Below are 12,948 nucleotides of genomic sequence, written 5' to 3' on the forward strand. Positions count from 1 at the left end.
ATCAATGCCGGACTGTCCGATGTCGGCGTTCAAGAATGAGTATGCGGAGGAGAGAGCTATCGAGGAAGCTATTTCAGGTCAGCAAGATATGGATTGTATTTTTTCCTGTATCTTCGGGGATATGACTGACTTTTAATCAGCAGGGGTTTTCGCCACAAGGCGTCTGTCTTGTTTTCAACGATCAAGACAGACGATCTTTTAATCATATAATTATACAATGGTAATAAAGGTATTACATGTAATAAGGATAGGCAGACTAGATAAATGATACCGTTGTTGGCATTATTCGTTTGTTGGCAAAGACAGCAAAAGTACATGCAGTTTTTCTTGATTTCCCTCAAATTAGACAAAATGAAAAGGCGAGTTTAGCTTTGGTCTGCCATATAATGAATAACGGAACATCAGGTGGTTATTTAATTGATATTTTAGCCCTGCCAGTAGATTTTACAACATCCCGATATTTAGTTTAAATATAAAAATGCGTAAGCTTGCGTCACGTGCGTTACGTTGGAGTTAAAATAGTTGGTGAAAAATATTATTTTACGAACCTTTGTCTGGCAAAAGATCATAAAACATGCCAAAACTGCTCTTTTCTTGAATTTTGGAAATAGAGCATAGAGTGCATATTGTTTTTTTAACTAAACGTGTGGTTTGTTGCGACACATTTGCGTCAATATGTCTTGTAGTTGTGTGGAGTCGAAATGGCCATAATTTGGGAGAAGTAACATGTTACGAAAACATATTTCTTGCATTGAAAGTCAAATTTTCAAGATTCGGGTTTCATGTTTTAGGTAAATATTCATTGGTATCGTTGGACATGAAGTCCAGTTTTTGCGGCAAATCATCTTTATATTTCTTATATTTCTATCTTGAGGTTGCATCGGCAACATCAAATATAGTACCATTTTAAGTCTCTAGCCTAAATGTGATAAACTTATTGAACAGCTATAATCGATTGCACTTGGGAGGCTATTTAATTAAATCAGCCTGGATCGGTTGACATTGTGCGATAGAGGCGGGTCATATATTGGGTTGCCCCAGTAATTGTGGATTTCAGGTTCTTGCGGAATATATTCCATTTATTACTTCTATCGCGGCTGCTCTCAGCTGAGTCGCCTAAACAAAGGTGACTGAATAGCCTAAACACAGCTGGCAAACAAAAATTACTCTGAGAAATGAGAAACACTCGAACGTTTACAACATTTATACCCGAACGTTGCGACCTGTTTCGAGTATATAGACAAACCATAGGTTCCTTTAAACTGGTTCACGGTCTTATTTATACCTATTTTTACGAGCGGCAGTCTCTAGTGAGTAGTTCTAGTCTTCTCTATTTCGAAAACCTGATCATCTGTTCATTGCGTCAAGATCCACGGTTTCCAAAACTCCTCTTAGTCTCTGTTTTTACGTCTCCATTCAACCCAAAGTCTTTCACCTCCGCCGCCACCATTTGTATTCCTTTGAGATATATGTAGGGAACAGTGTAGCCTACAAGTCAGTGCTTTCTGTGTCACTTGTAAGAAAGTATGCATTCACTTCGGTTGCTTAGGAATTTCTAATAGCACATAGACAAACGAATGATCTTCTGGTCATGCTCTAGATGAACGCCAATAGTTTTTGCAAAATTGTCTGCTCTTGACGTAATTACAGCTGTTGAGATTAAGCTTGATAATGTTGATTCTCTGATCTGCGAGGTGACAGTGCTACGCAGTTATATAGCTTTCACTAAGAACTGAATTACCATTTCTAACAGCTGCAAGAAGTGGAACAATCAGGAGTCTAAATGGCAGCAGCTCATATATTTGTACGTCGATTGGATCAGAACTTCAAAGCACCAGAAATTGAGGAGTACTCTACAGAAAATAACGTTAAGCTGCTTCATATTCGCCAAGTTTCTTGATCTTTTTTAGTCAAGTTTGATGGTGTACATTACCAGTAGTTTGATTTTACCGGAATGGAGCTGCTCGTGATTAGCTGAAAAAAAGTGGATGAGAACTGACTACTAGCCACTGCTATATCCAAACAGAGGTTGCAACAGAAGTAATTTTCTTTCTAAGTATTCGTGAAAGACCTCAAGGTTTTCTTTTCTATAGTGGGTTAATAAAAGAGGTGAGCAAATTTGCTTCTTCTACAGATGTGATCTCCAGTTGGAAAACTTTCAACATTTTACTTCCAATTTTTAATGCTGTTATACGTTTAATTGTTATAGCTACCACTTATTTTGTAATGGCTGTTTATCGAGCGCAGGGAACAAATGTCAAGTTGTTGATTGATGATTTTAGTTCTTTTTGAAGAGAAAAGGGTTTAGTTCAACAAGATTGTTCTGGGTGATTTTAACATTTCGATGACTGTAAGTAACAATGCATCAAGAATGTGGAGCTTAGTTTTTGAAGATTGCATCTTAACGCATATCCTGTGCATATCTGCGATAGATCCTGACTCACCATATCTGCGATGGATCATGGCATGTTTGTCGGCTGCGGTGAGAGTGTATTGAATTTGTTTTACCATTCAAAACGAAAACTGGCGGCTTTTATGCAATTGCGGGAACACCTTTAAAGCCTTATATGACTTTATGATGCCGTGAACTATTATATTATATGCTTTTTAGAAACTTAAAGTTTGTATAGTCTGCTTTCTGGTTAGAGTTTTTATTGTTCTGGCATTCTTTTTCTTTTTTTTGTTATTTTACTGTGTTCTTATCACAGAAAATTAATCGAATTGAACCAATTTAACGCCCGTTTCTTTCTTTGAGGATTGTCTATTTTTCATGTTTTTCTGTGCGTTTTTGAATTTTTCTTTTGTCCAACTGCTTATCTATGGCTATGCAATCAGTGCTTTTTATGCAACAATGCAGTTCAATATTCCATAGCCCAGTCTTTTTGAAATAGTTTTTCTAACGAGTTATTTAACTTTTTCAAAGGTTTTTTTAATAGCCTCACAGCGATAACTAGGGCTGTTATCGGCCATCATCTTGTTTTTTTTAGCCGTCAAAACTTTTGTTACAAATATATGACGTCATCATCACTTCAAATCTGCCTACTGTTATTAATGCAATTTCGTCTGAATTTCGTGCTTGACGTCAAGTTTCACTCTTAGTGGAGCGCGTTATTTATTTGCGTGATTGTTTTTGGTCTCATATGAAATGCCTCTCTCAATGAGATTACGTCAACTGTATATTTGGTTTGTGTCTTTGTAAGCGTGCGCGTGTGGTTATGTGTATTTAATGGTTATTTAATGGCCGCTAACGGAAGCAGCAATGAGTGATACGATTCTTTGAATTGCTACGAAAAGTTCTGCGTTGATTATTTTCTTCACTGTTTTAAATTGGACATTCAATGAAATAAATAATTTTTTAATGCTATATCTCACTTTAATCGAAGGTTATTCGAGAGCATCTAAACCTCACTTTAGTGGGGAGGGAGGAACTATATACTCAACTGGTTTTTTTTGTTCTGACAATTTTGGCCGATCGATATATTCATTGTAGAGAGTTGTGACTGGTATCATTAAAAAGCACGTACATCCTAGAATATGAAATTTAAAAGATTTTTCCGAATTTGGATTGACAGAGAGTTATCGAGATTTAAAGTTTTGTGAATATTCGAAGGTTTTTATTCACATTTTTAGTAATTTTTGCTAAAAATTGGCACAATTTTGCTAATAGAATTTAAAATAAAATAAAATTTTTAACGGTAGTGTTATTGTTACCCTTAGAAATAGAAGGGCGTGGCTGAATTGTTTCATTGAATTTTTTGTGGATAAAATTTATGATAACATTTAAAATTCGAACTTTGTTCATCAAAAAAGGCACAAAATGTGCTTTTTTCGTCTACTTTGTTAAAGTTTGCCAGACGTAGTGACCCAGAAACATTGGCAAAGACTCTTTAATCTCCAAATGGGCGCTAGTTCAAATTAGGCGACCCACGAAAGTCTTCTGGAATTGAAACTTTGCCGTTTTTTGTAGATCAAAATCGATAATTATACAAAATGCATCTTTGTTTTTTTAATGTTTGAAGAATTTCACTCAACAATTGGTCTATTTCGCAAACTATTGGAACACTTATGCGGTTTGTTGGGCGCGCGGCAACATCAGGGGTAGGTTTGATATTATCATGGATTCTTACAATCAGAAATTTTTTAATTTTTATTTTGGTGCTGTCTTTCAAAATATTTTGCTTTTGTTTTTCAATGTTAGTTACTGACAAAAATTTTTTATGACAGCGGCTCCATTCATGACAGCTCCAGGATTGTAGATATAGTTTGTTTTCAGAGAACCTAAGGGTTTTTTGGCTTTGAGGAAGAGTTTTAGTAAACTTCAACTGAATTCTTGTGTTTTGCCTACAATTTTTCTTCTTTTTACAGTCTGATTACCAAGTCTAGCAACTCGAAGATCCAAAAGATGCTGTCTTCCTCAAGATGTGTAAGTGAACCTGTACCATGCATTCGGTTGTTACCTAATGTCTCTTATTTCATTGAAAATATTTTGAAGGAAATTTCTGATTTTTTGAACTTGTAAGTTCTAAAAATTTTTTCAGTCAACTTTTTGCTTATTTTCAGCAAAATTTATGTCAAACTTCCTTCCTTATAGAGTAAATTCTAACTTTGTGGCAAAGTGTTTTAACTGAAGGTTTTCTTGCTTTGAGGACTACGAGTTTTCATACAAATTTTTTAATTTTTTTTGCATAATATCCCATTTTTGCTGTTATTTCTGTTTTTTTTGTGAATTTTTGCATAACTAAGCAATCTTGTTTTCAAAACATATGGTTTTGAGGGCTGCCACACCGGTATCTTGCAGACTTTGGTAGAGTTTTTTTTGCCCTCTATTTCTGGTTAATTTTTGTTGTCGAATGCCAATTATTGGGTAATTAATGGTCTCAGTGGCCAACTATTGATACATAAATGAACTGTATAACTGATATCGGTATATAGCTAATAGTTTTTTTGACTTTCAATTTTAATTTCTAAAAAACGTTAAGTATTCTTCAACCTATACCTTTTTGCGCTGCTTTTCTTTTTTTTGTATTTTACGATGTTGAATCATTTTTGTAATTTAGCCTCATTATTGAGAGGTCTGTTTAATGTGTCAAACAAAACAATAAATTTCCTGTTGTTTAAAGGTTTTGACTGATGTCTTCAGGACTTATACATTGTTTCAGAAGAAATTTGTGAAATTTTAATTAGTTTTCTATTTTTGTGCTTCTTTTTGCTGTCATTTTGTGAGTAGTTTTACAAAAAGACTTTATGATGATCAAAAGAGACGCAAATGAAGATTATATTCTCTTGTGGTTATTATTTTATAAGTTTGATGGCTTTAACACTAAAGTTTCGTAAAGTTGTTTGTGAAACTTTTTAGTTCGGCTTTTATTTAATTTTGTGTTTCAATGTTATTCTGTAATCTTATGACTTAGTCTCACTAATAACAGTCTGAACTAATTTTCCATGAAGTTGCAAGATAAACTGTCTACTCTTTTAGTCAAACGCTTATGTTGGCTATGAATTATGAAAATTTTCGTTTTTTAAAAAAGACAATGGATGTTTGAGATTTGCCAATCTTATAACTGTTAACTTGTAGCTTAGCATCTCTATAGACAAGTCACATCCATTTTCTACTGATCTACAATTTGCTCTTTAAAACGGTTTCATTTTCCTCAATTGGTCTTTGTTCTTGGTGCAACCAGTTTTCATAAAATATTAGTGATTTTTGCATGTTCTCCCGTTGTTGTAATTTTTTGTTTTCTTTTCACTGTATCACAATGATGGGCGGTCCTCGGATCATTTGTAAAAAAACGCAATCATTGATTTTTAATGTTTTTTGTGATCGGCTTTGTTTAATTGGCTGGGACATCGTTTTCGTTCAAATTTTTGCGTGCAATTCTTTTTCCTTTTTGCCTGTATTTGTCATTCTTTTTTGTAGTCGTATGACATATCCTGGATAATGAAAGATCTCGATCGCTCTCGATGGAGTTATAAAGGAATCTTTCAATGATTTCATTTGATGCATAATGTATCTTATCAGTTTGAAATTAATTCTTTTCAAAAAAAGCAATGTTTTCATTATACTTTGCCCCTTTTGCTTGTTTATTATCGACTTGTTACCAATTTGCATTGAGGAAAAGTCCCATATTTTGTCAATAAAGTCCAGGTTGATCTTCTTAGTATAAGTTTGATTGATGCCATTTTGATTTGGTGAATAATTGTTTCCAAAAATGGACAACGAGTTTTGGTCGTAATTAATATTTGTAATTATTTGATTTTTATCGCCGTCTTTTTTGGTAGTCATATTATGGCAGTCACAGGTCTGATAGGCCTTTTAAGGTAGATTGTTTTATTCCTTTAGTAGTTTGTTGAATGATATGTTGATATGTTAATGTTTTAATCTCTTCCTCATTTGGTAGACAATTATGTGAAAAATGTAGATGAGCGGGGTCGGAACTTTATTGACAAACGCACATTACTGATCCTCCTTGTTGATGTGTGTGCGTGAGGTATCTTTTCACACTTATGGTAGCAATTTTTTTGATCAATTGCATAAATATTTCTATCAATTTTCTCCGTCTTTCTAATTGAGGTTGGCGTACTTGGAAGTGTCGAATTTAGTTTATGATCTTTTTTATTAAAGGTTATTTGCGCGCAGTTTTACAAACATGAGTCTAAATATGTTCAGGAGATCACAAAAAATTTGTTGTTTCAGTTTTTTCTTCGGTCTCATTCTTTCATTGGTTTTTTTAAGACAAGTCTACGCTGTCTCAGCTTTTCTCTGGTAAACTGTCAGCTATGTTCGTGTCATCAGTTACTTCCGCGATCGATGGCATATGTGAACTATTGGAGGAATTCGGACATAAATTTAATATAGGCCCTGTAACTTGAAATGACCATGTAAACTGAACTATAAATGTGGTAAATTGAATTAGTGGTAGGAATAAATCTTGACTTTTGAAGATGAGCTCGTGATAAAGGTTATTGTGGTGTATCTTAGAGGATATGACTTATTTTGCCTTCATCCATGCTGAATGCAAAACTAACTTCTAGCTTATGTTTATTTATAATTAAAAGATAATCTGAATTTGTTGTTTTAGAGGTGAGCCGTTTGGCGAAAGACATGGACAGGTTAGATACTATTTTTGACCAGTTTGACGAGAAAACAAGTAGTTTGAACAGCAGATTGGAGCAGCTGCTCACTACTGAGAGGTCCATGGCACAATCGGTGGATCAGATGAGCAGCAATATTGATAACCTCAGACTGACCAATCAATCAGCTGCTTCATCGGTAGCAGCATTGCAGTCCAGTTCATCAGCTTGCTCCACTTCAAGAAGCGAAAGTTAGAACACACCTTTTGGAGCTTTCTGAGATTATTGTTGACATTTCTATATCGAATTTTTTTGTTGACTTTTTAAATTTTTGGGGTGATAAATTTGCTTGCAAAACATGATTGATGACCGGTCTTGACATAAGCTTTCAAAAGAGCACGTTGCGCTGCTAGTTTAAATTGCAAACGGGGCTTCTGATCTGCTTTGTGCAGTTTTTCTTTTGGCACCTTTGCTTGTGATGCGGATTTTTTATCTCTAATTCGTATGGTCAAAAATCGAGATAAAGTAGGAGGGGGCGTAATGGTACAACTTCTTCAGGGACTAAGTATAGTAAAAGAACTTCCGACAGAAATAGCAGAAGCCGTAGGAGCCGTTATTGAGCAAAATGGTTGTCGAATTAATTTGTTTACTGTATATAACCCCCCTCAGTTCAACAAAAAACAGTTCATTGATCTGCTTGATAACATCCTCAGTGAAAATTGTTCTTCAAATACGCCGACTATATTAACTGGGGATTTTAACATTGATCTTCTGAAAACAGAAAAAAATGTACAAGAATACATGAATGTAATTTCGTCTAATGGTTACGAAATTGAAAAAAAAGTTCACCTACTTGCTTTTCGAGAAATTGTTCCAGTTGCCTAGATCATCGCCAAAATTTGAACAATCCCTGACAAAAGTTTTGGTTCACCAAAATTGTTCCAATCATTGCCCAATTACATTAGAATGGTCATTTGGTTCAAAGTACGATGATAATTGCTATACTTTTTGTAACACGAAATTCCTGAAAAATCCAAAATCCGTAAATGACTATTTGTTCTTTCTCAAAGCGGAATTAACTGAAATTGAAAAAATTTCTAACAGACAATAATTCAATTGATAAAATTTCGGCCTTTTTAATACCTCTTTTGAAAAAGTTCTGGATAAGCTTGCTCCCGTTATATCAACCAGCATTAAATTGAAATCAACCCCAAATTGGTTCGACAACACATTAAAAAACCTAAAACGCAGCTCACAAGGAATGGAAACAAAATCAAAAAGACTCGAAATTGCTAGGTCGCTTTAAGCAGTTAAGGAATAAATTTGAGAAACAAGTAAAGACAACTAAAAGGAAATTTTATTTCGAAAAATTCAAATCTTGTACTGGTGACTCAGGGAAGACTTATAAACTAATAAACGATCTTTGTGGTAAAAACTGCTTTATTCGAACTGTGCCAATGCTTAATTCTTGCTTGAGATCTGTGCCTGAGCCCACGAATGCCCATATGGCTGGAAGTTCCAATGAGTATTTCAGTAGCATTGGGGGCAAATGTCAAGAAAGATCTTCCCTGTGTAAATGTAACCAAAAAATTGCCGGCATCATTGGGAAACTGGATAATAAACATTCTTCATGGTTATATCATATATTTAATGCAATTGTTAAAGTTTCCCTAGAATCTATCGTACCAATATGAAGAATGTTAGTCAACCAATCAATTCAACGCGGAGTATTTATTACTGATCTGAAAAATGCCAAAGCCATTGTCTCTATTATGCTTGTTTAGCAAAGTTATTGAGAGGGCAATGTTCAAGCTGATATATAACTACTTCGAAACATTGATATGCTCTATTGTAAACAATATGGATTTGTGAAAAACATTCAACTGTTGATGCATTGGTACTATAAACTGAAAATCTGCGATTGAGGGACAGAAAAAATGCCACGTCCTTTTTCCTGGACCTTTGTAAGGCCTTCGATACCATAGACCATAGTATTCTACTAAGTAAATTTGAGAGCTATGGAATTCAAGGAATTGCAATTGAGTGGTTCAAATCGTATTTATTTGATCGGAAACAATTTGTAACAGCGAAGGGCAGCTCACTTCATGGGAGACTGTCACATGTGGTGTTCCTCAGGGCTCCATCCTAGGTTGATTGCTATTCATCATATATGTTAACGACTTACCGTGTGCCTGTCCCAACCTAATTGTTATTATGTTCGCTGACGACACAAGTGTTACTGCAACAGGACTTTATGGAAACTTGATTCAGGCTGAGCCCAATTTACTCAGCCTCTAGTTAGCCGCGAATAAGCTAGTGGTTAACATAGATAAATCTTTTCAAATAAACTTTAGAACAAGTGCTTCTAATTCTATTTCCTCGTTCCGTATTAATGATTTTATCGTGAACAAAAATGTGCTGTAAATATCTCGGAGTATATTTGGACTCGAAGTTATCGTTCGGTAATCACGTAGATAGTATGAGGTCTCCACTTGCTAGAAAAGTCGGTATAATATCTAAACTGCCGTTTTATGTTCCCAGAGCTCAGCTCATTAACTACTATAAAGCAAACGTTAACGCCCTATTACAGTGTCGTGTACTTGTATACCGATGCCGACATTGAGACCTCTCCACATTCTAAAGAAAAAAATATTGAGGCTGATTTTTTTCGGGATAGAAAGACAATCATGGATGATTTATTCGTGAAGAATAAAATATTAACTGTTTATGAGCTACATTTATACGAGTTGCTAAAGTTTGTTGTAAAATCACTGAAGGGCATGCATAGTGGTAGTTACTTAATTAGTTTTTTCAAATATCACAATGAATTAAGACGCACTAAAAATACTCAGATTAAATTACTCAAAGAACCGTCAAAAAAGCTTTCCAGAGGCGTCCAGTTTCATTCCGTTGCGTCAATCGTTTTAAGTCTTCGTAAAAGTGGAATGATAGACGAAAACTTTGAAAAGGTGAAACTGAGGGAAATCGATGGCTTTTATCATAAACTGAGAGAATCGGTTCTCCTGGATAACTTGTGCTTAGTGAAGTCGATTTTTAAATGAATTTTTCAGTTTTTTTAGGCATGGATGTACAAGTTATAAAATGCAATAAGATATCATGTGAACTTTTACTACAATCAACAGATCAAAAATTTAAAGCGCCCTATCTTTTTTTGTCACAAATTACTTTCAATTTAGCTAGAATAGGAACCTAGAGGGCAACACTGCTCCGTCTTCTTGTTTTCTCCGAGATAATCTGTTAAATTATCTAGGTATAAAATTTCTTTGGAGAAATAATTTCTTTCTTTCTCTATTGTTTTTTTGGGAAATTTTTGACGCTTGGATCTACAAAACGGAAATTAAAATAGAATTTAGCCATTTGTATCTTTCATTATTTAATTATTCTGGTATCGCTTGACCTAATTTGAGCGAATGGTTTTATTAATTGCTCTCAAACGGTGTATTGGTATTACTTTGGTTTTTAAGCAGGCAAATTTTTTTCATGACTTGAGTTTTCCATGACTTGAATTTTCATGACTTCTTTCTTTTCCAACATATACCTCATTTTCACCCATTTATACCTCATATAAGTTCCTTCTACCTATCTAAATTTCAGAACAACTACCTACCAATCAAACCCCCTTGCCTACCCTCGCCGCTGCAATACAGTTTTCTGCCGACTGTTAATTATGCAATTGTTTGTTTGACCGTTTTTCGTCTGGCCCTTTTGAATTTTCGTCCTTGAAAACGGGATAAAGAGGTAGCGCCGGATGATAAGTTCTCTTAGAGCCTTATGGCTTACTAGTCTCTAAGTATGAGATACACCGAACCTGTTTAGGGTTAGAGCCTTAGAGCCTTATGGCTTACTAGTCTCTAAGTATGAGATACACCGAACCTGTTTATGGTTTCGCGTTTATTAGGTTTCTGCAACTACCAAAACCAGAAAAAGTGAGTACATGTTGCATTTTTGGCACTATGTTTTTGTATTTGTCTGTATCTCAAGACTTGAAGTGAACAACGATGGGCTTTCTTGGTGGTATATTTAGTTTTCCACGTTTCAGTTGTTGCTTGCTGACTTTGAGGACCTTAAAACCAAGTTTGTATCGGGATAGGAGAATATTTGAAAGATTGAATTTCTACTTGAAATAACTAAAATGTGAGTTGGCTGAAAGCTCAACCGACATAATGCAAATTTTACGTTAAAATAAACGTTGCAATGTTTTCATATTTATACAAAACTTAGGACAGAAAATGACGTCTAAAACACGCAAATTAAAGGTGAAAATAAAAAGTTAAAGAAAGCCTTTTTTGTTCACTTGAAGCCTAAAAGACAAATACGGTACCATTGAGATTGGTTTGAAATGTCGTCCTCCATTTCTCATTACAAACAAATTATAGAAAATTTTCTTTTCGGTATATGAAGCTAGATTTGTCTTTTTAAAGTTGGAATTAGGGGGAGATATAAGTTTTTAAGTTTTCAGAGTGAAACGTTGAAGTATATTGGTGTTTGAGAGATTTATATAGTTATTTTATGATGGATCAGTTTATATGTGCTAATTGAACAGTGTTTGACTTCAATATTTAGTTAGTATTTTTTTCACTGTAGCTAGTCCTGATGCTTCACCGACCAGAGCTGAAGCTGGGGATAGTGACGCTACAACTGGAAGAACAACTGCCGATGAGCAAACGATGGCATCTTTAGACCGAGAACTGAAAGCTTTGTTAGGTGCAGCTGGCTCTTCTGGCAATCCAGCGGCTGATATGGCTGCATTGGGCGGCCAGATAGAGAAGCTTAGTACCCAAATACATTCATTTGCTTCCAGAATGGACGCGATGGAGAAAATTTTAATGGATGCTGGAGTTGTACCTGAAGATGCTCATCTAAATGATGATGATGGTGCTCAAAACAATCAATCGAATGTCGATAACTGATTTTTTACTCAAATGTAGTCAATCTGAGTTAATATTTATTCGAGATGCTGATGAAATTGTTTATTCGCAGTTTTTGCCAAAAATATTTAATTGTATATTAAGTTTAATGCTAGAGTAGCTTGATTTGGCTATATTTAATTATAAATAGTGCTGATATAGTTTCAAATTCTTGAGCTTTTCCTTATTTGTGCGTGAAAAGCGAGATAGAGCAAGTTAAACTCTAATAAAAAATATTCAAAGAGATTTTAGAGACATCAATTACTGACCATTATACTCTAACGGTACCGAGAGTTGCAATTGGAACACAGGAAGATAGGAAAACTACCCGTTATCGAAACTGGAATTTGCTGAAAAACCGCGAATCGAAAGAAAAACTGAATTTTCTAACGCTTACTGAGCTGCAAAAGTCCAAAAAAATATTTGAAACGAAGGATATACACTCATGCTTTGAACACTTTAACTTCAAAATCCAGGAAAAAGTAAATAAATTTATTCCAGAAAAAATTAAAACACCAGGACTAAATAAAAATTGGGTTGACAACCAAATCAAAAATTTGTCTAACAAAAAACATCTTTTGTATAAAAAATACAAAATTGAGAGTTCACTGGAAACTAGGGAGTGTTATTGCGCTGTAATAAGAGGGCTAAGAAAAATTGTCGACAAAAAGAAGCAATTACTTTTTCAAACACTAATTGCTGCCGAAAGCAAGTCTAATAATAAATCTTTTTTCGAAACATTTAATCTTCTAACCGGGAAAGAATCTGGATCAAAGCCAAATTTGACTGTCGAGCAGTGTCATGTTCATTGTATCTTCCAAACGTTACTAACGTTGAGGTTGAAAAAATTGTAATGTCCCAAATAACAAAATACACAAGAGACTGTTTTGAGATAAGTGTTTTTGTAATACAGTCTTTACTTTTCGGGATTTTAGACACACTTGACATT

At 34.6% G+C, this 12,948-nt stretch overlaps 1 protein-coding gene across 1 annotated transcript; it reads left to right on the forward strand.

Annotated features, from left to right (window-relative positions):
• LOC142340845 (uncharacterized) lies at positions 1-12,161 on the forward strand. The gene is made up of 3 exons (XM_075391590.1): positions 1-77; positions 7,080-7,322; positions 11,677-12,161. The coding sequence occupies exons 1-3, from the start codon at positions 5-7 to the stop codon at positions 12,000-12,002; spliced, it is 642 nt and encodes a 213-aa protein (XP_075247705.1). The 5' UTR covers positions 1-4; the 3' UTR covers positions 12,003-12,161.
• The last annotated feature ends 787 nt before the right edge of the window (positions 12,162-12,948 follow it).

This window comes from Convolutriloba macropyga, chromosome 1 (genome assembly GCF_964194025.1).
Source record: "Convolutriloba macropyga chromosome 1, txConMacr16.3, whole genome shotgun sequence".
Classification (NCBI taxonomy): Eukaryota; Metazoa; Xenacoelomorpha; order Acoela; family Convolutidae; genus Convolutriloba; species Convolutriloba macropyga.